Source organism: Pseudonaja textilis, chromosome 17 (genome assembly GCF_049901715.1).
Source record: "Pseudonaja textilis isolate UNSWEBS1 chromosome 17, rPseTex1.2, whole genome shotgun sequence".
Lineage (NCBI taxonomy): Eukaryota > Metazoa > Chordata > Lepidosauria > Squamata > Elapidae > Pseudonaja > Pseudonaja textilis.
The window spans coordinates 8,689,816-8,712,150 of record NC_142006.1 but is presented as its reverse complement, the minus strand read 5'-3'; the positions used below and the strand labels follow the sequence as shown (position 1 = coordinate 8,712,150).

Sequence of the window (22,335 nt, the reverse complement as noted above, 5' to 3'; positions counted from 1 at the left end):
CTCTCCAAACGACCTGAAGGCCAGGACAAGAAGCAATGGATGGAATAAACAGAATAACAAGAGTTGGAAGGGACCTTGGAGGTCTTCTAGTCCAACCCCCTGCTTAGGCAGGAAACCCTATAGCATTTCAGACAAATCGTTATCCAACCTCTTTTTAAAAAACCTCCAGTGTTGGAGCATTTACAACTTCTGGAGGCAAATTGTTCCACTGGTTATTTGTTCTCCCTGTCAGGAAATTCCTCCTTAGTTCCAGGTTGCTTCTCTCCTGGATGAGTTTCCATCCGTTGCTTCTCCTCCTCCCTTCGGGGGCTTTGGAGAATAGCTTGACTCCCTCTTCTTTAAGGTAAACGAATGGAAGCTCCTGGGACCATCCGATCCTCTTTTGTGACCTTCTGATAAACAGTCAATGGGTACAATTTAGTAACCCTGTGAACCACTGCAGAAATGTGGCAAGAAAGGTTGTAAAATGGGACAGAGCTCACTTAGCAAACGTCTCATCTTGGGCTCGGTTGTGGCTGTGCGTTGAGGACCACCGATAATTAAGCCAATCCAGCTCAGCCCCACTGCAATGGGTGATGCTGCCTTGTTTCCATCAAGCTTGCCAAAATAATAATAATAATAATAATAATAATCCCAGTTTCGGGGCTGAGCTGGGACTGGAAAGGCATGCTCTGAAATGCAGAGAGTTTCAGCTACTACAAAGAAGCCAGAAAATACAAAATGGTGATTCACAGGAGCTTTGTCTGCTATTATTTAGTCATTATAAAATGTCAGAACAAATTGTTCTTTCTATAGAACAAGTATTTTTTGTATCTACACCAAAGCAGCTGGCGCCACCTCCTGGCCAGATCAGGAAGAACCGTTAAGTAATCCCGAATCCTGTAGGGGGTCTCCTCTTTGAGCAGGGGGAGGGTTAGACTAGGAGACCTCGAAGGCCCCTTCCAACTCTGTTATTCTGTCTACGGAAAGGTTTTCTCTGACGCCGTCAACCAACCCTCTCTTCTCAGACGTAAGGTTGTTTTTTACAGCCAAAATTAAAGCCTGGCGGTGCGTTTTTTCCCCATGCACACGCAGCACAACACAACACAAGTCTACACAGGCCTTGTTGGCTCATGCTGATGTCAGCAGCCAAGGTGCTTATTTGGCTAAGCCCGAAAAAAGCAGCTGAATTCCCATTGACCCTCCCCGCTCCACAAGAAAGGGTGAGGCTCTTTGTGCCTTAACTTCGAAGGAAAATAACAACAATAATAACAACAATAATAAAATACGAAGACCTACAAATAGAAATGGAACGACTGTGGCAAAGGCAAGCAAGGGTAGTACCCATAGTCATAGGCGCCTTGGGAGCAGTCCCCAAACAACTGGAGCCAGCTCTTGAACATTGTCGGCATTGACACATTTGCCATCGGTCAATTGCAGAAGGCAGCTTGGCCTGGAACAGCTTCCATCCTGCGGCGATCTCTGTTAACACCCTCAAACATCCAGATTTGCCTATCCCAGATCCTTGGGAAGGACTCAATAGGTAGACAAAAATGCCAAACCCAGTCTGAACATCTGGCTGACTGTGCGATGAATGATAATGATGATAATAATAATAATAATAACAACAACAACAGGTTGAGAAGGTTCTGGAGAATGAAAAAGTCAAGATCTTATGGGAGTTCAGAATTCAGACAGACAAGCATTTGGCCCACAACACACCTGACATAACAATAGTTGAAAAGAAAAAGGTTTGGTTCATTGACACTGCAATACCTGGTGATGCACAAATTGTAGACATGCAGTAAGAAAAAATCACAGAGTATCGGGACTTACAAATGGAAACGGAGCGACTTTGCCAAAAGAAATCCTGTGTTATCCCAATTGTGATTGGAGGTCTTGGAGCAACACCTTTGGAAATCCTGAATTTATCAGACTTGAATACCCTGATTCTACAAAAAAAACCACCCTGCGTGGAACAGCTTATATCCTCCGACGCTACCTGAACAGTTCCGGGGTCCTGGGTTAGGACTCGAGCTGTTGAGCTACCAACCAGCCCCAAAGGCTGTGAATCTCACTAAAGATTTAATCACAATCATCATCAGTAGTAGTATCTATGGCTTTCTCATCCATCTGGAAGCCAAATTCACGATTTGGCAAACCAGCCAACGTACTTTTAACGTTTCCAAGGTAATCCTTCCTCCATCACGAAGCTGGCGAAACTGGGGAGGAATAGCACAATCCTAAAGCTTGGGAATTTAAGCACATTGCGTCCCACGGCTTTGCCCCAAATATCCTTCTAGCCTCAATTGCGAGATCTGGGTCCAAATCCCCTAAAAGCTTCACCCCCGCACTGCCCATCCTCCGTTCCTACCTAGAGTTCATTTTGCGACCGTTCAATGTTACAACAGCCCTGAAAGAGAAGCGGCTGAGGGCCATTTTTCACACGCTTACAACCGTCGTAGCAGCTCCATGGGGCGCCTGATCAAAATCCGAACCCTCGGCCGCCGACTCCTAGTTTACGACGACGATGCGATTCGGCGCCCTTCTGGGCAGCCAAGTCAACAGGAATGCCAGGTTCACTTAACGACCACGTTACTAACTCAATGATGGCAGTGATTCGCTGAACGACGGCGCCAAGAAAGGTCAGGAAAAAAAAAATACAGCAAAACTCAGGGAGCCAGTTTCTCGCTTAGCAACATAAACTTCGGGCTCAATTGCCGTCGTATGTCAAGGACCACCTGTCATTGTAATGATTCAGAGGTATCATTACCAACCCACCCAGGTGGGAGGTCACTATGGAACACCCCCCCCCCCCCAATATGGACCCAGCAGTGGGGCTGAACCCTGGGCTTGAAAAAGAAGACCCCTTAGGTCTAAGGTGTAGCCAAGTTCCTTCCCTCCCGCTATTTCTACAGAATAAAAATATCACCAGATGCCAAAGGCCTCTAAGGATCATCTAGACCACCCCACCAACACCGCCAATGACCACTGGGTGTGTGTGTGGGGGGGGGGAAGGGGGGTGGCGGCCCTTGCTTTAAACTCCCCGCAATTAAAGCTTGTTTTAATGAATCCTTAGCAACATCCGTGAGCCTTGTGGGTGGACTACTACTGCTAGTAGCCTTTCCCAGTTCCCTCCCGGCCAGGGTGGATCTTTCATTCCTCCAGATCCGCTTCCTCCTTTCCCAGAGGCGAACTGGGGCTTTCCCCGGCGCCCTCCAAGCCCCAACAGCTGCATTCACACGTGCCGAGCCAAGGTTTGGGGCCAGGGGGCCAGGGAAGGCGATTCCTCCCGCGGGGAAGCCAACCCTCCCCCTCCCGCACCTCCAAACAAGGCGGGCGGGGGGGGGGCTGTCGTGAGGACGGAGCCCCTCCCCAGCCCCTTCCTTCCTCCCCCCTCCTCCCTCACCTGGCCAGGTGTCCCCCAGCCGCGCTCCTGCCTTACCTGGCTCTCCAGCATCATGGTTTGCCGCTCATCGTTTCTAAGGAGCCGGGCGAGGAGAAAGGCGGCGGGGGCGGGGGCGGGTGGGGTGGAGGGGCGCGCGATCCAGGCCCCGGGGAGCCGCTAGGAGAGGAGGAGGAGGAGGAGGAAGAGGAGGGAGAAGAAGAAGAAGAAGAGGCGGCAGGTGGAGGAGGACCGCAGGGCTGGCCGTGGGAGCGCCGCCGATGCCACCTCGCTGCTGCTGCTGCTGCTGCTGCTCAACAGCTGTCCAAGCCCATAATAATCCCGGCTTCCTGCTCGCCTTCTCCGGGCGGAGCTGGGGCGATCCCCGATCGGCGTCTCCATCCACCTCGCCCGCCGCCGGGAGCCTGGCAGGTGCAGCTAGTCAATTGCACCCGGATCCCCGTCAATTGCACCCAGATCTCGTCATTTGCACCCAGATCTCGTCATTGCACCCAGATATCGTCAATTGCACCCGGATCCCGTCAATTGCACCCGGTTCTGGTCCATTTCCTTCGGTGGGGGGAGGCGGACGAGCGCGCCCCGCGGGCGCAGCTTGCAAAAGCGCCCATGGAGACCCCCCCACACTCCCCGCCGCCCACCGCCTTCCTCCCCGGGGCGGAGAAGAAGCGGGTGGCAGCGCCGGCTTGGGCTCAGGATCGCGCCTGAGGAGGGGAGGACCTGGAAGGCGGAGGAGCCGAGGAGAAGCGCCCGAGGCCGGGAAGGGGAAGGCGGGGGGGGGCGGGGAGAAAGGAGCGTGGATCCAGCCGTGGAAAGGGGGCGGGGAGCTAACGTGACTCAGCCCCCCCTCCCTTTCCCAAGAGGTGTGTGTGTGTGTGTGTGTGTGTGTGTGTGTGTGTGTGTGTGTGTGTGTGTGTGTGTGTGTGTGTGTGTCACAACAAGAAGAACCGCGCACAAAAGCGGTTTGCCTGGGGCTCCTGAGCGCGTGCAGAGCGCCAGCTCGCCAGCTCAAGGGGCTTAAGCTGTCTCCTTGCCTTGCAAAGTATAATAATAAAAATAATAATGATAATGATAATGATAATGATTAATAATAATAATAATAATAATAATAATAGTCAAAGACCTCCCACTCCCCTGGGCTGTCTGTCAAGTGTCCTTTCTCCTGAAAGACAAAACCGTGGAATACTAAGAAAACCAAGAAAACCAGGCTATCTCTGAGCATCTGCAGAGTGCCGAAAAAGGAAAGCTACCTAGCCTAGGTGAGAGGTGCTACCTTGCTTTGAAAGCACCCTGATACACACACGAAGGGCAACGGTATCTGAGCAGTCCTGAGCTTATTCCTCAAATAACAGTATTTATTTTATTGATTGATTAATGATGGATGGGTTGCTTTCTCAGCCCAGTGATTCCAGGCAGCTTGCAAAATTCTAAAACAGGTAAAGCAATTAAAAACCTTAAAATGTCCAACCCCCCCAAAAAAATGCATACACACAGCAGCCAAGACAGTTATTATAGTGGCTATATATTTTAAAGTTATTAATATTGTTTCACTGATTGGCAATCAATGGGATATTGTTTGCGTTTGAGGGCTATTATACAGCTTACTTCGCAGGCATAATGTTTTTTTGTAAAAACAAAACAAAAAAAACCCTCAGAGAACTGAAAAAGAAAGCACACATGTCAGTTCTGTGGGGGCAGGATTCTGACTTAATAACGAAAGCAAAAAAAAAAAAAAAAAGGATTTGAACATTTATGTAATGAGAGAGAGAGAGAGAGAGAGAGAAAGCAAGCGAGAGAGAAAGAAAGAAGAAAGAAAAAGGGAAATCAAGCAAATAAGAAATAAAAAGAGGAAGAAAGGAAGAAAGAAAGAAAAAGAAAGAAAAAGGAAAGAAGGAAGGAAGGAAGAGAAAGGAAGAAAGAAAAAGAAAGAAAGAAAGAAAAGGAGGAAGAAAGAAAAAGAAAGAAAAACGATAAAAAGAAAAAGAAAGAAAGAAAAAGGAAAGGAGAAAGAAAGAAAAAAGGAAGGAAGGAAGGAAGGGAAAGGAAGGTAGGTTTCTCCAAATAATAAACCAATTTGAAGGGAGGTCATTTGCAGCTATCCCAAACCTGACCACACAGAAAGAAATCTTTTAAGGAGAATGAAATCTGAACTGGGTCCTGAGACAGGGTTCCTGAGCATGTGCAGAGTTTGGCTTTATTTTGCCAACAGAACCTGGAAGCCAAAAATTGCTGTGTTTTGCTCAATGCTGAGACCCTCTTTCTCGGGGGAGGGTGTGTGTGTGTGTGTGTGTGTGTGTGCAAACCCACCAGGTCATATGATGAAAATTCAGGTGCTTGGGCGCCTGGGTTTATGAAGGTGGCCACGCCCCCCAGGTCACGTGATGGCCATGTGCGCCATTTGTCGCTTCCGACAGCCAATGGGAGAAGCTGTATTCGCTCAGCGACTGCGGGATTCACTCAATGGCCGCAGTGATTCTCTTCACAACAGGGCAAAAAATTTTTTAAAAACGTGGTAAAATAGGGAAGGAGGGAGGGGGCCTTAACCGGCACCTCGCTTAGCGACAGAAATCCTGGTCGTTAAGTCAAGGGCTGCCTGCGCGGAGAAGCTGCCAGGCTGCTGGAAACCAGGATGGGGAGGATGATGGGTTCTGTTGTCCTGCCTCCAAAGCCCAATTCAAGCCCTTCGAGCGTTTGGAGAAGTTTCTCTCTCTTGGCAGCCACCGAGGCCGCCCACGGTTGGAGAAAAAATCAAATTAAAATAATGACATGAAATAAATCTCACTTGCAAGGCGTTTGATTTGGGCTGGACAGAGGACACACAGCCAGCGTTTCCACACGAGGCAGGGCTCTCCTGCTTATCACAAGGGGGAAGGAAGGGTTTTTTGGGGGTGACATGCCAACAAATTGCCCACTGCAAAGCCTGAAAAACTTAATTCAATTATCCCCCAAGATGCCACAGGATGCATTGCAGGAAAAGAAGTGGGGATGATGGTCCCTGGTCCATTTCCAGATTACAACCTGGTTGCAGAGACAGTTTCTTTGGTCCATACAGGACCCCAGAAAGGGAGTGGAGGGGGCTATTTCCAACTACCCCCAAAAAACCCAAGGAGGAGGATGCTGATTTCCAGCTCCTGACCCACCCACCCCGCCAGGTGATCGAAGCCACGCCCAACCGCCCACCCCAAAGCTTCCTCTCTATTCAAACATGCTGGGACGATGCTTGAACGATGCGGGAGCAGGCGGAGGAGGAAGGGGGCGGGAAGTGATTGCAAACCCCGTGCCGTTTTTATTTCAATTTTTCTTTTCTTTTTTTTTAGGGTGTGTGTGTGTGTGTAAAATTGAAATTTAATTTTGGTCACCGGTGCTTTGGGCAATAGAAAAAGGAGCCAGTGGGAGAGTTGCTATAGAAACGAGAAGACTCTCATATATATATATATATATATATAAAATGAGAGGCTGACTCTGTAAACTGTTTAGAGAGGGCTGTGAAAGCACTGTGAAGTGGTATATAAGTCTAGGTGCTATTTGTTAGGTGGAGATGGAGGGAGGGAGGGAGGAAGGAAGGGTCGTGGTGTCACAGTGGTTGGAATGCAGCATTGCAGGCTAATTCTGCCCACTGTCAGCAGTTCGATCCTGACCGGCTCAAGGTTGACTCAGCCTGACGTCTTTCCGAGGTGGGTCTTTAAAAAAAGTTCATGTCTGTTTTTTTTTTGTCTGCAAAAAAAAAAAATGTTCTTTTCTTTTGGCCTTTCCCAAATAAAATTTAAAACATGGATGTGAGAGAGACCGAAAAGAAAGCTTGCAACTATTGTTAACCGTTGAAAGTTGCAAAAAAACAACTAAAAACAGGGACTTATGACTGATCCTCACAGTTACAATGGCTGCAGGGTCCTGGGGTTACGCGAATGCTTCCCAGAAGGCTTCAGAAAACAGAGTCAAAGGAATAAGAGGGAGTTGTGCAATTACTTAATTGCAGGGATTTGCAAACAGTCCTTAAGACCCAGTTTAGCCCAGTGGGCTAAAACACTAAGGAAACAGCCCCCCCAAATGCTTCAAACAGTCTTTAAGTTGCCCTATATATCTGCTTTTGAAGATGTTCAGTTTTATCTTTTAATATATTTGGCACAAATCTCCAGCAGTCTGTTTTCAGCTGGGAAGGATCAAAATATTGAAATTAATCCGTGCAGCCAGTCTAATGAAAAGACAGATCATTAAAGTCCCGTCAGTTTTAAGGTTGGCAGAGCTAACTTGGACGTATTTAAACCTCCCAGATGAAGTGATGAAGCCCCATCCGCTGGCTTTAATCTTCACGCAGCGGCTCAGCCGAGAAGCTTAAATCTTTATTTTGCTTTCTCTCTTGGTGGGGAGAATCACTTCCATATTTAGCAGAGAAACACAAAAGGTTTGATGGAGTCAATTTGACAATTTGCACAGAGCTGGAGAAAAATGATACTTGGAAAATAACAAAATAGAGAGAGTGTTATAATTAAGTGTTACTAAGTACTGTTCGAATGTGAATGACTTATGACCATTTTTCACACTTAACGATCCCCGCGGTCAAGTGATCAAAATTGGCAACTGTCTCACAATTATGACGACCGTGGTGTCCCGTTTTTGTGACCTCTTGACAAGCAAAGCCAACGGGGTGGCCGGATTCGCTCAACCACCGTGGGCCTAACGAACGAACGTAACCGCCTGAGTCAGGTTAACAACTTTGGCAGGAAAGTTCATCCAACGCGGTTAAAATTTCACTTAATCGTCTGACTAACTTAACAGCTACCACGATTCACGTAACCGCTGCGATGTAAGGTTGGTTGTAAAATGGGGCGAAATTCACTTAACCACTGATACAAAATGGGACAGTGTCTTAATGAAGTATTGCTAATTAGATGCCGGGGGAGGAATTGTGGGAGGTGAAGCCTTAAAATTCATAAGTTTGAGGAACGCTGATAAATCCGTTCTTTTGGAAGGCGCCAAGATATGCAAAAATAGCAGCGGTTTTATTTTTCGGGCTAACGTTTTTCTTTTCCGACAGCTCTAAAGGACACACCGATATTGCACAAATGAGGAGAAGGGGGAGAGAGGGGGAAATTAAACTGGTTCACGAATAGTAGAGTTGTTTGATTTTTTGCACAGACTTCTTCCACCAATGGGCCCAGTGTTGGGTTTTCATCAGGTGGGCTGTGTTTTCCTCCTGAATCCGGGCAAATTCCATCTTCAGCGTTTCCTTGAATTTCTACGAAAGCCGAAGAGTAGAAAAAATAAGTCATCCGGGGCCGTTTGGCATTTAGAGTGACCAAGAGGTGATTTAAACGCAAAATAAAAACAAAGTGAACCCCAATCAGGAAACTTAAGCTTATTCTTGCCACCGACGCTGACGAGACAAGTAACTGTACGTAAACAGAGAGCAAAGCCTACTCCTACTGATGGTGTTGCCTAGTTGGGTCATGAAATTCCTGCAAGGAAACCGCCCAACTCAGACGGCGCCAAGGACCCCGCAGTTCTCCTCCTCCTTTCTCCCACCTCTACCAAGATTTTGCCAATTTTCTTCGTATTAGTAGAAGGTTGTCTTTTAATATTTGTTATATCCGAGGAAGGAAGAGGAACACGACCTCTGGGGAGTTCTTCCCTTAGCCAAGCTTGGCTGGGGCAGCTTCTGTTCCGACACATATTATTAGATTAACTGCCCAAAGACCTTCTGAACTGAAGAAGAGGCAGAGATGTTGCTTAAATAAATAAGATGAGTCATACAACCCATCCCCACTAGCCACCCTAGGCCGGGGTGGGCTTCAAATAATTTAACAACCGCTTCTCTGCCCGGTCGCTGGGTGGGTGTGGGCGTGGTGGGTGTGGCCTCTTTGGCCTCCTGCACCATCATGGCAGTGAAAGTGGCCCGTTTTCCACCTGCCTGGGCTCCATGTGTCCCCTGCCCTTACCTGGGATACCAAACAGGTCCACCTGGGGACTACTGGGACGGGCAGGAGAGGATATAAAATTAACATCCGGTTTGCTCAAACGGGCGCGGACCGGCTGAAGCCCACCCCTGGCCCTAGGAGCTGGGAAGCAACCCTGTCTAAACGTGGGTGGGTGACAGGGATGGGGGGGTGGGGGGGAAGATATTTGCTCCTCCCAGACTTGCTAACTTTGGGCCTAAAAAAAAGAGTCTCTCTTCCCACCAAATTCTCCGTCATTCCAGGAGAGCCCTTACAAGTCCAACTGCTTTACCGTGTAAACGGCGTCTCTCTCTTCCACCGCAGCGACGTGGCCCAGCGTGGTTTTGGCTGTGGTCACGGACGCCGTTTCCGGAAAGATAATCCGATCCGGGAGACTCGGGTTGGTGGTTTGCGGGATGCCAGGCCAGGTTCTGCAAAAGGCAAAGGAACAGCCCAGAGAGAAGATCGGTGGGGTGGAGATCTTCCCGAAGGAATAAATAAGGTCTGGGTGGGTTTTTTTTAGCAAGCCTGTTGTAGGTTTAATCTGATGAACAAGGAGAGATTTAAGCTGGAAATAAGGAGGAATTTTCTGACAGGGAGAACAATCAACCCATGGAACTGAAGTTGCCCTGGGAAGTTGTGGGAGCACCATCAGTTGAGACCTTCAAGAAGAGATTGGACTGCCATTTGTCAGAAATGGTGCAGGGTCTCCTGCTTGGGTGGGTGGGGTTGGACTAGATGACCTACAAGGTCCCTTCCAGCTCTGATTATCTGTTATCTGTTCATCTCTCTCTTGGTTCTTGGTAGCACCATCCTAATACGCCTTCAAATTTTCACAGAAAAGGGGCAACCAGCCCTCTTTGGAGAACAGGGGCTGACTGGACAATACAGGTAGACCTCCACTTACGACATTTCGTTCAGTGACCGCCCAAAGTTAGAACGGCGCTGGAAAAAAAAGCGACTTGGGACTACTTTTCCCACTTAACGACCATTGCAACCACCCCTGTGGTCAGGGGATCAAAATCAGGACCCTTGGCGGTTAGAACTCACTTAACGACTGTCTGGCCCAGCAATGGAAATTTGGGGTTGGGATTTGGGGTCGTTAAGTCGAGGACTACCTTGTAGTAGGGATGGTTTTTGTCAGCGAAGGTCTCGGTCCCGTGTGGGGGAGGGCGGGGGGCACCCACCCCCCGAAAGAGGGCAGCGATACCTCACCTGCTGCCTCGCTCCGCCACCAGTTTCTGTTCTTCCACTTCTAAGGAGAGTCCGGCCTTTTTACGACGGATCAGCGTGATGGTTTTCTCCCGGACTTTTTCCGTCTCTGGCAAAAAACAGAACTCGGGGTGAGAAAGAGGCATTTTTGGGGAGGGGATTTATCCCCTCATTTGCAACGACCCAGTAAGTTATCCCAGGGAGTCCTCGACCTGCAACGGTTCGTTCGGGGCGGCCCTGTAAAAAAAAAAGAATGACGCACGACACGACGGCTTTTCACATGTATGGACCCCTGAGGTCATGGGATCAAAAATCCAGATGCTCAGCAAAAGAGCTTCATATTTATGACCGGGTTCGTATTTAGGGTCACCTACAAGGTTGCTTCCAACTCTGATTACCTGTTCATCTTGGTTCTTGGTAGCACCAACCCTAATATGCCTTCAAATTTTTCACAGGAAGGGGGTAACCAAGCCCTCTTTGGAGAACAGGGGCTGACTGGACAATACAGGAGGTCCTCCACTTACGACATTTCGTTTAGTGACCGCCCAAAGTTAGAAAGGCGCTGGAAAAAAAGCGACTTGGGACCACTTGCAACATCCCCGTGCTGCGGACCCCGTTGTTGTGGCCTTCTGACAAGCCCCCTCGATGGGGAAGCCAGGCTCAACTTATAAAGCCCCGTTGCTAAATTAAGAACGGCCAGGATTCACTTAACAATAAATAGGCGTAAAAACGGGGCATAAAAACTCACTGAACACCTCGCTTAGCCGCAGAAGGGTCGGGCTCGTGAGCTGAGGACTCGCGGTATAAATTCTCTTTCCCTCCCGCTTGTCAGGGGGGGACTAACCGCTAGGAACAATGACGCTAAAGGAACATGGGGTGGGGTGAGATCGGTTTCGCTTCTTCGGGCAAAACCGGGGCGTGCGTGGGGAATTGAGGGGGGTGTCCCCACTGGGTGATGACTTACTTCCTACTTGGACATCATCAATGGTGAGGCTGTTGTCCAGCTCCATCAGGATGGTCTCGGTGCAAGCGGCCAAGGTAGAGACGAACCTTTGGGCGCACTCGGTGACGCAGACCTGGGGGCGGGGGAAGCGGGGGGGTCACCATCAGGAGAGCGGGGGAGCCTGGCCCGCGAAAGAGAGCAGGTTCCTAGGGGGGCTCGGGGCCTCCGGGCCTACACAGACTCAGGGAAAGGCTACGTAGCTCAAGATTAGGATCCCTGCCTGCTGATGGGGCTGTGACTGAATTGGGAGGTGGGAGGTGGGTGGGGCGGTGGGGGAGAGAGAACCTCAGTTCAAGTTTGACCCCTTCCTAGAAAGGCACCTTGTTTTGTGGGCCCCCTGGTGCTTCTTTGAGCTTGGCTGTTTCCTTGCAGGCATTTCATTACCCGAACTAGGTAACATCATCATAGATAGCTATAGATAGAGAGATGATAGAATAGATAGATAGATAGATGATAGATATAGATATAGATATAGATATAAAGAGAGGTGATTGATAGATAGAATAGATAGAATAGATAGATAGATAGATAGATAGATAGATAGATAGATAGATAGATAGATAGATAGATAGATAGAAATGATAGATAGATAGATAGATTAGATAGATAGATTAGATGGATGGATAGATAGATAGATAGATAGATAGGATATAGATACGTAGGTAGGTAGGTAGGTACATGGGGAGATAGAGGCAGGCAGGCAGGCAGGCATAGACGGATGGACAGATAGACACTGTGGAGTCTTTTCTGCTCTCTGAGCTCAACTGTTTTCCTTACAGACATTTCATTACCGAACTAGATAATGACATCAGTGTTAGAAGGCAGTGGGGCGTGTGAAGGAGGAGGGAGTGGAGGGAGAGGAGGAGGAGGAATGGCTCATTAAATCAGGGATGGTTCCTTTGGTGGCTCCCACCGTGACTCGGGTAACTTCGAGCTGCCTGGGCTCGATGGTTCCCGCTGCAGACGCTTCCTCGGCCTTCTGGTAACCCCGCTGACTACCGACCCTTGATAAACGTGGGGCTCTGAGGGGGACATAAAAAAGGAAACTCCGGGTACCTCCAGCTTCCTGGTGCAGATGAGGATGCTCTCCACTTGCTCCTCCTGCCTTTTCTCTTCCTCTTGGCACAAGGCTTCCAGCACCGGGATATTGTCTGGGTGCCCCAAACTGGTGTGCAATTGGGCCATGTTCTTGTCCTTGAATTGAAAGGGCAAGTCTTGCTCGGGCGGCCACCAGGCACAGTTAATTTCCCCCCACAACAACCACAACCCTGTGAGGTGGGTTGGGAACAGAGAGATGGATTGGCCCAAAGTCACCCGGCCAGGGTTTCAAGGCCTAAGGTAGGACTAGAACTCACCGTCTCCTGGGGATTGGCCCAAAGTGAACCCAGCTGGCTTTCGTACGGACTAGAAGTCACCATTTCTTGGGGATCGTCTCAAAGTCACCCAACCAGCTTTCAGGCCAAAAGCAGGACTAGAACTCACCGTCTCCTGGCAGTTGGCCCAGAATCACCCAAGCAGCTTCCTCGCTTGAGGGGGGACTGGAACTCACGGTCACCTGGTTTCTAGCCTATGACTTCGACACGAGACCAGACTGGCTCTTTGTGGCCAGCAGCGGGAAAGGTGGAACATTTAAGCTTGAAACACTTTGGGGGCCTTTAAAACCGCTTACTTTGATAGCGGTCCATTTTTTCAGCTGGTCCTGCAGGTGACCCCGGATCTGTTCCGTGGATTCGGCAAGGAACTGTTCGTGGTCCTTGAGGATTTTGCCGATGGCCAGACAGACGACCCGAGGCAGCTCTTCCTCAAAGGTCTTCAGCTGAACCCGGAACTCTGGAAAATTTTATGGGATGGAAAGTCAGTTCTCGGGTGGAATTCAGGGTTGGGCAGCCTGAAATAAATAAATAAATAAATTGGATTTTCGTTTTGAGACTGGCCTTTATTGGCCTTTTATATTACCAGGTGGAATATACAGGTGGCCCTCAACTTGCGACCACAATTGAGTTATGAACTTCCGTTGCTGAGCGGGACAGTTGTTAAGTGAGTTCTGCCTCGTTTTACGACCTTTCTTGCCACGTTTTTTTACGTGACTCAGTAGCGTGGTTAATATTAGTAAGTGAATGTGGCTTCCTGCTTGTCAGAAGGTCACAAGAGGAGATGATGTGACCTGGGACACTGCAACTGTCATAAGTACATGCCAGTTGCTAAGTGCCATCCATCCATCCATGTCTGACTATCTATATCCTCTATCTATCATCTCTATATTGATATCTATCTATCTATCTATCTATCTATCTATCTATCTATCTATCTATCTATCTCTCATCTATCTATCTATCTATCTATCTATCTATCTATCTATCTATCTATCTATCTATCTGCCCATCCATCCATCCATCCATCCATCACCTATCTCTATATTCTCCCTCCCTCTCCCCTCTCTCCCCCCTCTCAATTTATATGCCGTCCTTCCCTGGGACAGCTAACCCCCACCCTTTATCGACGACGTTGCAGCCTTACCAGAGATGCAAGCGATGTGGTACTCGTCGGATTGGAAAAGGTAGGTCAGCATCTTCTGGCCTAAAGCATCGATGCACAGGTCGTAGGTTTCCTGCAGACAGTCCGGTTTCGTAATCTGATGCTTGTCCTTTTTGTAGAATTCCTTCAGGAAAAGGAGAAGGGAGAAGGAAGCAGGAAGGAAAAACCAGGGAGAGCACTATTATGGGTTAGAGAAGGCTGGTTTGGGGTTGCTCAGGAAGAACAAGAGGAATGCAAAAGGAATCGCCACCTGCATATTAAAAAAAAATGCATTTGTATCCCGCCAATTATTATTTTTAGAAATAACTCAAGGCAAGCAAACACACCCCCATAGATCCCTTGCTCTTCCTATTTTCCACACAACAGCCCTGTGAGGTGGACTGGGCTGAGAGAGAGAGAGAGAGAGAGAGAGAGAGAGAGAGGAGTCACCCAATTGGCTTTCATGCATAAGGCAGGACTAGAACTCGTGGTCTCCTGGTTTCCGGCCCGTAATCTTCACCACTAGACTCAATCAGCTTTCACGTATCTTATGGCTTTCTGCAGCCTCACAATACACAAGTCCCTTGTGTTTCCCCCCATGTTTTACAATTCTGCATATGGTCCAGAGTGACAAAGTGGATTTATATATGTGTGTGTGTGTGTGTGTGTGTGTGTGTGTGTGTGTGTGTGAATATATTTTTAAAATTAAGCTCCTACCTCAGCGACGTTCATGATGTTATCAAAATTGTCCCACAGGATGCTGAAGACGATGCCGGTAAAGTAATCCGGACTAGAACGACCAAAATTAAAAGGAGGGATTACTTCACTCTGATCTTATGGTTGCAATTTTCTTTTTATCGGAAAAAAGTAGCCAAAATAAGAACACTTAAAATAATAAGGAATCGCAGACTTCAAAAAATAAGGAAGAATAATAATAAGGAATCGCAGACTTCAAAAAAAAAAAAATAACAAAACACACCCAGTTGGGAGGACGCCAGAACCCAGATAAGACGTGACAAACAAAAATAATGCATGTTTTGCTTCCAGCAATGCGCTGTACGCAAACGTCCTTTTTATCCTGTTTTCCAAGCTGCAGCTAATGAAGGGGATCAGGGCCCTTTTCTCCCCCGTAACCCACGTTGCTCCCTTCTCTGTTCCTCCCTGCGTGCCCTAGGATGAAGAGAGGGTGGACCTGGGTCTTCCTCTGAGTGCTCAGCCGGACTGTGCCCTTCCCCAGTTTCCTCCACAGCCACCAGAGCCACACTCCCACTCCGTGTCAACTGTTCTACCGCTCCCTCCGAATCAGATTCCAACAGGACTCACTCTGTCTCTTTTGGCTGGCCTCCGAAAATCAGCAACTTCCTGTCGGCTTTAGTAAGCCTGGTGTATTTTTGGATGGAGTTCCCGCTGCATTGAGAAGAAGGCCATTTAATCCTTCTCTTGGGCGGATTAGACACCCCTAGTTTACTTCATCCAAGTGGGGACTCTTACCTTCCCGAGGCCTTGGTGATGGAACTAGATTTCTTGGACAGCAAATAGGCTGCTCCCAAGGAAAGGCTTTCACGGTGGCCGCCCCCACTGAACAAGGACGGGAAAGCTGGGTTGGGAATCTCTGGAAAAAATAAGAGAGGAAAAGATGGGACGAAGCGAGGGATCGGCAAAGCACCGATCCGAGATGTGGTTGCTGGGGATTTCCAGGTGACCCAACAGAGAGGGTGGTCTGGCCACGAGGGGAGGGGATCTCAGGCAACGTTTGCCCGTCTTTTCCAACCACGGAAGGACCCCGTTTCTTGGTTGGACTTCTCTATTTAACGTTCCACGTTTCCTCTTGGCGGCCACGCCGGTTGGAACCTGAATTTTTACCACGTCTGTCAAGTCAGAAGTTCCCTGCCCTTAAAAAGGTTTTCAACCAGCATCCTACTCCAGGGGAGGTGCCCGTGTCTGTTTTTTGGGCCGAGGCAGCCCGCCGTTGTCTGAAGATGCTTCCGTGGTCATGTGGCCGGCGTGACTGTAATGCCGAGGTGCAGGGAACGATGTTACCTCCCCGGTGAAGTGGTACCGATTTATCTACTCGCATCTGCCTGCTTTTGAACCGCTAGGGACTGAGGCAGGAATGGGAGCTCATACCATCACACGGTGCTGGAGTCTCGAACGGCCAACTTTCTGGTCAACAAAGCTAGCATTTTGGCAGCTAAGCCACGCGGCCTTGGCCTGCATCGAAGGACTGTTCCTCACCTCCTCGGTCTGTCCCAGGCAGTCCTGCGAGGTCCCTTTCATGCTGAGCCTCTATCATCTTTTTCCCACGCACAAACCTGGAACGAAGGGAACGGAGGAAAATGTCATCGCTCCCCAAATCAGCCCCCGGAAGTGTTGAACGAGGCAGAGAGTCCCACTTAGGGGAGGGCAGCTTTCAATTTTACTGGCTCTGAGCCTGAAGACAACGGGGCCTTCTCTCGCGTCAGATAAGCTGCCATTCGCTTGATAAGCTTTTAAAAGCCAAAGATTGTCTGGTTGTGTTGGCTCCCTTGTGCTTTGGAGACCACTGATTTGGATATACAGATAGTCCTCAACCTACGACTGCCATTGAGCCCAATATTCAGTTAAGTTATAACCTTTGCCACAGTTCTTAAGTGAATAATGGCAGTTGTTCATTCCCGCCTTCCGAGGCGGGTCAAACGAGGACCCAGATTGTTGGGGGCCAGAGGCTGACTCTGTCAACCGCTTAGGGAGGGCTGTGAAAGCACCTTGAAGCGGTACATAAGTCTAAATGCTGGTGCTGGTCACGCTGTTGTTGAGTGTTGGCTTCCCGCATTGACTTTGCTTCTCAGAAGGGGGCAATAAGTGACCCTGGGACACCGCGACCGTCATAAACTGAGCCAGTTGACAAGCATCCCAATCCCGATCGCGTAACCGTGTCAGTATGCGTAGAGAAGCCCCTTTCCTCGGCGCTGTTCTAACGTCGGTCCCTATTAAGCCAAGGGCTGGGGCGTACTCCAAAGACCCCGTGAGCAGCTTCCTAGTCCCTGTGGTTTTTCCCCCGGAGGCGTTTCTTGGACGCTTACCCGGTGAGGTTTCGGATGAGGCCGAAGGACGCGTCATCGAAGGCCGGTTTCCCCATTCTGCTCGGATTCAGGACAGGCGTGTAGTCCATGCCCATCACGATGACCCGGCTCTCCGGGAGGGACACATCCGATGGGGCGGAGCTCACGACGGAGTCCTCGGCGATAACCACCGGCAGGAAAGTGATCTCCTGTTCCTAAGAGAGGAGAATGTAGGAGCCACAAGGCCGGGAGGCGTGCGGGTGGTCCTCGGCTTACGACCCCAACCGCTCCTGTCGGTAAGTGCGACATGGGTTCCGTGAGTTCGGCCCCATTCTCGACCCCGTTGTTAAGCGAATCCTGGCCTGCCACGCCCACCAAGCCACCCCTGCTACCGGTGTTTTTTTTCCTGTTCTGTTTTCAGCCACACGAAGACTGTCCTGTCTTGGCCATGCCTATGATTTGGAGTATGACCCCTCCCCCCCACAGCCCCCCCACCCCAGATACTCCCCCAAAGTCAGCTCTTGGTCTGGAAACAAAAAAAAATAGCGACCAGGTGAACCCCATTCCCGGTGGAATTCTTCTTCTTACCTGGATCCGGAGCTGACAGTTGAGATATTTACATCTCTTCTTCAGTTCTTCCATGACGGACTTGGTGAACTCATAAAGCTTTTCTGGAGTGATGCTCTGAGGGAAGGAATAGAAGAAGAAGAAATAAAATTAAAGATAAAATTAAAGCACGCTCAAAAAACCGCTAAGCAAAAAAAAACAGGACGGGAGATTTAAAATAAGAGGTAGTCCTTGACTTATAATGGTTCATTCAGGAGCTTACAACAGTTCATTCAGCGACTGTTCCGAGTTACAACGGTGCCGGGGGACAAAAACGGGACCCGTGTCTGCTTTTCACACTTAACGATGCAACTTGGGGCCTTCCCGCAATCCAAATTCACATGCTTGGCCACTGGCTCGTATCTACAATGGCCATAGTGACCCCAGGGGGGGGGGCATGTGATCCCCTTTTGTGACAGCCTGGTGAGTGAAGTCAAAGGGGAAGCCTTTAACAATGGCAAGGATTCCCTGAACAACGGCGGCAAGAGCGTTAAACCAATGAGCTCCGCTTAGCCATGGAAATTCTGGGCTTGGGGGCGGCCTTCAAGTCGAGGACGACCTGCGCTGGCCTAGGAGTCGAACACCCAACTTGGACCTTACTTCCTTGTCCACGTTCGGGTGGGCGCAGGCATCGATCCTCTGGACGAGCTTCTTCAGGTAGTCGTTCAACGTCTGGGTCTGCCAGTTGGATTTGGCCACCTGGGAAGTGGGAAGGCGAAAGGAGTCACACGGGACGAGGCAAACGGCTTTCCTCCAGCGGGCCTTCGCTCAGGTGCAGGAGACCAGCCCCTGTCCGGAAGAGTCGAGTCCGGCAGGCAGCGTTCCCGTGAGGAAGGGCCAGAGGCGGCTTCGGGAAGAGGCCCGGGCCGGGCTTCCTACTGCGGGGCAAGGCCTCTCTAAGCACGAGTCCTCCCCCCACCCGCCCAGCCCTTCACATCTGCCTCCAGTCTAGCTGGAGATTCCACCCCAGGGAAGAAATGAGGAGGGAGGTGATATAGAGAGGGAGGGAGGGAGGAGAGAGGGGAAGGAAGGAAGGAAGGAAGGAAGGAAGGAAGGAAGGAAGGAAGGAAGGAAGGAAGGAAGGAAGGAAGGAAGGAAGGAAGGAAAGGCAGTGGAGGGAGGTGAGATAGAGAGGAGAGAGAGAGATGAGATGAGATGAGATGGGAAGGAAGGAAGGAAGGAAGGAAGGAAGGAAGGAAGGAAGGAAGGAAGGAAGGAAAGTGAGATAGAGAGAGGGAAGGGCAGGGAAGGGAAGGAAGGTTGAGCGAGAGGTGGAATCGCTTCCTCTTGGCACCTCTGTCTTGATTTTCACTTGAATATTGGTCAGGAACCGCTGGATCCTCTCCAGGAAGACTCGGTCCATAGCCAGGTAACGAAACCTGTTCTCGAACTTGGTGATCGTTTCCGTAGCCTGGTTGGGGAAGGGCAGGATTTCAAAACGCCACCAAAACCAAGCAGGATGGAGAGGGAGGGAACAAAGCAGACAGAGGGAGGAGGAGGGCTGGGGGTGTGGGGGGAGGGGTTCCAGAGGGTGGGAGCCACAGCAGAAAAGGCCCTTCTTCTGGACCTCACCAGCCCCAATTCCTTGTACCTTGCCTTGCACCTATGCCATGTATACAGGTAGTCCTCGGCTTACAGCCATTTCTTTAGGGACTGTTCAAAGCTATGACGGCATTGACTTAAGGGGCTGTTGTTGTTTTTTTCACTCTTGCAGCATCCCCCAAATTCAGACACTCAGCAACCGGCTCGTAGTTACGACGGTCGCAGCGTCCCTGGGGGGAGCCAAACCCCTTCTGAGAAGCAAAGTCAACGGGGAAGCCGGATTCACTGAACGACCGTGTGACCAACTGGAGACCGGCAGAGATTTTGCTTAACAATGGGGGTCAAAAACTCACTTAACGACCACCCCACTTAACTAGAGCTGACGTTTGGGGCTCGACGGTGGTTGCAGGCTGAGGACCAGCTGCATACAAGGATCCACTCGCTCCCTTCTGACTCTCTTCCCCAAACCCGACTCTGGTTCGTTTGGCATCGTCTCTCTCTCTCTCTCCCTCTCCCTCTCCCTCTCTCTCTCTCTCTCTCTCTCTCTGTCTCTCTGTCTCTCTCTCTCTCTCGGGCTGACCTGCTCCAGGTAGCCGGTCTCTGCTTTCTCCATGTCGATCATGATCAACCCTTCGACAAACTCGATCCGCGAGTTCTCCTTCTGCAGCTGCTTCATGAAGATCTCCAGCTCCTCGGGGGAGAAGTTGCCACCGTCTGCAAAGAGCCTAAAAACAACCACAACCACAACCACAACAAGGGGGATGGCTCAAGCGTTGGCTGGAGGAGGCCCACCTTCCCGGGGCTAGAAGACCCTCCCGGCCCTCTTAATCCTGGGCACCTGCAGGCTTTCAGGAACTCCGTGTTAGAATCTCGCAGCTTCCCCAGGGCTTCCTCCAGGTACTGTCGGTAACTCCTCATGGAGACCTGGAGCACTTCCACGTGGTTCAGCAGCTCCATGTGGAGGTTACGGCTCAGGGCCATCACCCTGCGGAGGAGAGAGTGGGAGGAAAGCCGTGTGACTCTGAAACACCCTCCGAAGGTGGACGCGCGTTTGCCAGCCGGTAAGGAAAGGGGGAGAGGATAGGAAGGGAAGGGAGGATAGGAAGGGAGGGAGGGAGGAATTAGGGGAGGGGCTGGGGACCAAGTCATGGGAGAAGCACCAGCCAGCCCGCCAACCTCAACCATCGGAAGGAAGCGAGCTGGAAACGGAGGCTCTGCTGCCCGAAGAATGTCCAAGCACTCGACTGGACATTCACTGGGGGAAAGGGGAGGAGGGCCGTGGAAAAGGGGACGTTAAGTGAGCTGCGTGTGGGCGTCGCACACCGCCCAGAGGCTGTCCTAGGAGGACAAACTAGGCATCTTCATTTGTTAAACTCGGTTACATCTTCAGTTTTGGGTAATGAAAACGGAGGATGTTACGTAGTTGGGTTTTGAAATGTCTGCAAAAAAAACCCCCAGAAAAACCCCACCTAGCTTAGACAGCACCAAGGACCCCACAGTCTTCCTCCTCCATTCCACACACCCCTCTCCTTTGTAGTACTGATCCTCCTCCTCCTCCTCACTTAACCACCCCATAATCCCTTGCGGGGTGGAGTCTGGGCAACTGAGTGTTTGAATGGCCGGATACCTTCCCTGTTGCCAATGCGGAGTTTTGTTTTTCAGCGGATATATTCTCCGTGCGACCAGAGAGAGAAATACCTGCCTCTACCTGGGATTGAACTCACGGCCCCCTGACTGGGAGGCAAGAGCTCCACCTCTGGGCCATTGCCCTCCTACTCCTTCCTTCTACATTCTGATGGCGCCTTCTGCAGGGCCGTCTCCAAAGCCCAGAGGCCGAATCCTACGGGGGGTGGGGGGGTAGCATCCCCTATCTTTCCAACGTCCAACTGACTTTTCCGCCCGGCTTTCCGTCTGGAAGACTTTCTCCATCTCTTGGATTCGGTTTCGGAAGGATTTGCTGACCGCGTTGTGGTCTTCTCGGATCTTGAAGAAGGCGCCTCTCTCTTTATTCAGCGCCTCAATCAAGGCGGCGCAGTGACGCTTCAAGCGGTCGCTGTGAATCCGTAGCTCCGCTGAGAGGAAGGGGGAAAATTCCCAGAGGTTAGATAAAGGAGGGAAGGATAGAAAAGGGTCCCAAAAAGTCACCCTCAAGCTGGTGAGAAGAGCCCGGCGGGATCAGACAAGATCCCAACAAGGTTCTGCTCACAAAACAGGCCTACAAGTGTTTGGGAAATGAGATAACACCAGCATGGATGATGTTCCCTAGTTGGGTCATGAAACATCTGCAAGAAAACAAGCACGCTCAGAGAGCACCAAGGACCCCACAGTCTTCCTCCTCCTCCTCCTCCTCCTCTTCCCTCCCTCCTGACACCTGATGATATGATTTGTTGGGTAATACTCAAAATTTGGACTTATGATGATCGCAGTGTGTGTGTCTGTGTGTGCGCGTGAGACACGATCCCCTTTTGCTACCTTCCCTTTAACAGCTGCGTGATTCACTCAATAGCTGCAGCGATTCATTTAACCACAGTGGCATGAAACGTCGTAAAATGCGACAGGCCACAAACCTCGCCTCGTTTAGCAGGAGAAATTCTGGGCTGGGTTGTGGCCGTTAAGTCGAAGACTGTCTTTAAATGTGTCCCCCGGCCTCTCAATAACACCCACCCCACCCACCCACAGACACACTTCAATCCAAGGACTCGCACCGCAAGGACCGGGAGTGGATCCGGCTAGAGGATAGAAACGGCCACAACAGAACCAGAACTGCGTACCCATCCTGACGTTGTAGACATCCTTCTCGATACGTTCCCTCCGGGGTTCGTGAAGATGGAGGCGCAGCTGCAGCTCGGCACTGAGCTCTTCCTTCTTCACCACCACCACGACCCAGGTGCTGGCTAGGGTGTCATCAAACCACTGCTCCAGGTGTTCAAAGAACTGGAGTCGGAGACTGCCAGGGGAGGGAGCAGAGAGGAAGAAACAGCTGGATGATAAACGGGCGGCGGGTCCCACCTCAAAAGGCCACAGAGAGAAGGAAGGGAGGAGCGAGAGCATCCAGTAGATCCTGGGGTTGGCGGGTGGGTCTGAAGGGCTACTGTGGCCATG

At 50.3% G+C, this 22,335-nt stretch overlaps 2 protein-coding genes across 3 annotated transcripts in view; both read right to left on the bottom strand.

The window, feature by feature from the left end:
• Positions 1–4,094, bottom strand: part of RALGDS (ral guanine nucleotide dissociation stimulator) — a 61,128-nt gene extending 57,034 nt beyond the window's left edge. Inside the window, exon 1 of one of the 2 annotated variants that reach the window (XM_087914476.1) lies at positions 3,425–4,094. In XM_087914476.1, coding sequence (XP_087770602.1) covers positions 3,425–3,442 — 18 coding nt within the window. In that variant the 5' untranslated portion in view covers positions 3,443–4,094. The remainder of the gene's footprint in view (positions 1–3,424) is intronic. The other variant, XM_087914477.1, reaches the window with a different exon arrangement.
• A 3,319-nt stretch (positions 4,095–7,413) lies between these two features.
• Positions 7,414–22,335, bottom strand: part of CCDC180 (coiled-coil domain containing 180) — a 28,464-nt gene continuing 13,542 nt past the window's right edge. Inside the window, exons 20-38 of the mRNA XM_026712433.2 lie at positions 22,005–22,180; positions 21,125–21,305; positions 20,072–20,218; positions 19,814–19,958; positions 18,986–19,102; positions 18,292–18,390; positions 17,674–17,769; positions 17,107–17,300; positions 16,280–16,356; positions 15,536–15,656; positions 15,368–15,451; positions 14,762–14,834; positions 14,048–14,189; positions 13,200–13,360; positions 12,587–12,724; positions 11,492–11,603; positions 10,531–10,636; positions 9,608–9,746; positions 7,414–8,618 (exon numbers count right to left, since the gene is read on the bottom strand). Coding sequence (XP_026568218.2) covers positions 8,484–8,618; positions 9,608–9,746; positions 10,531–10,636; positions 11,492–11,603; positions 12,587–12,724; positions 13,200–13,360; positions 14,048–14,189; positions 14,762–14,834; positions 15,368–15,451; positions 15,536–15,656; positions 16,280–16,356; positions 17,107–17,300; positions 17,674–17,769; positions 18,292–18,390; positions 18,986–19,102; positions 19,814–19,958; positions 20,072–20,218; positions 21,125–21,305; positions 22,005–22,180 — 2,443 coding nt within the window. The 3' untranslated portion in view covers positions 7,414–8,483. The remainder of the gene's footprint in view (positions 8,619–9,607; positions 9,747–10,530; positions 10,637–11,491; positions 11,604–12,586; positions 12,725–13,199; positions 13,361–14,047; positions 14,190–14,761; positions 14,835–15,367; positions 15,452–15,535; positions 15,657–16,279; positions 16,357–17,106; positions 17,301–17,673; positions 17,770–18,291; positions 18,391–18,985; positions 19,103–19,813; positions 19,959–20,071; positions 20,219–21,124; positions 21,306–22,004; positions 22,181–22,335) is intronic.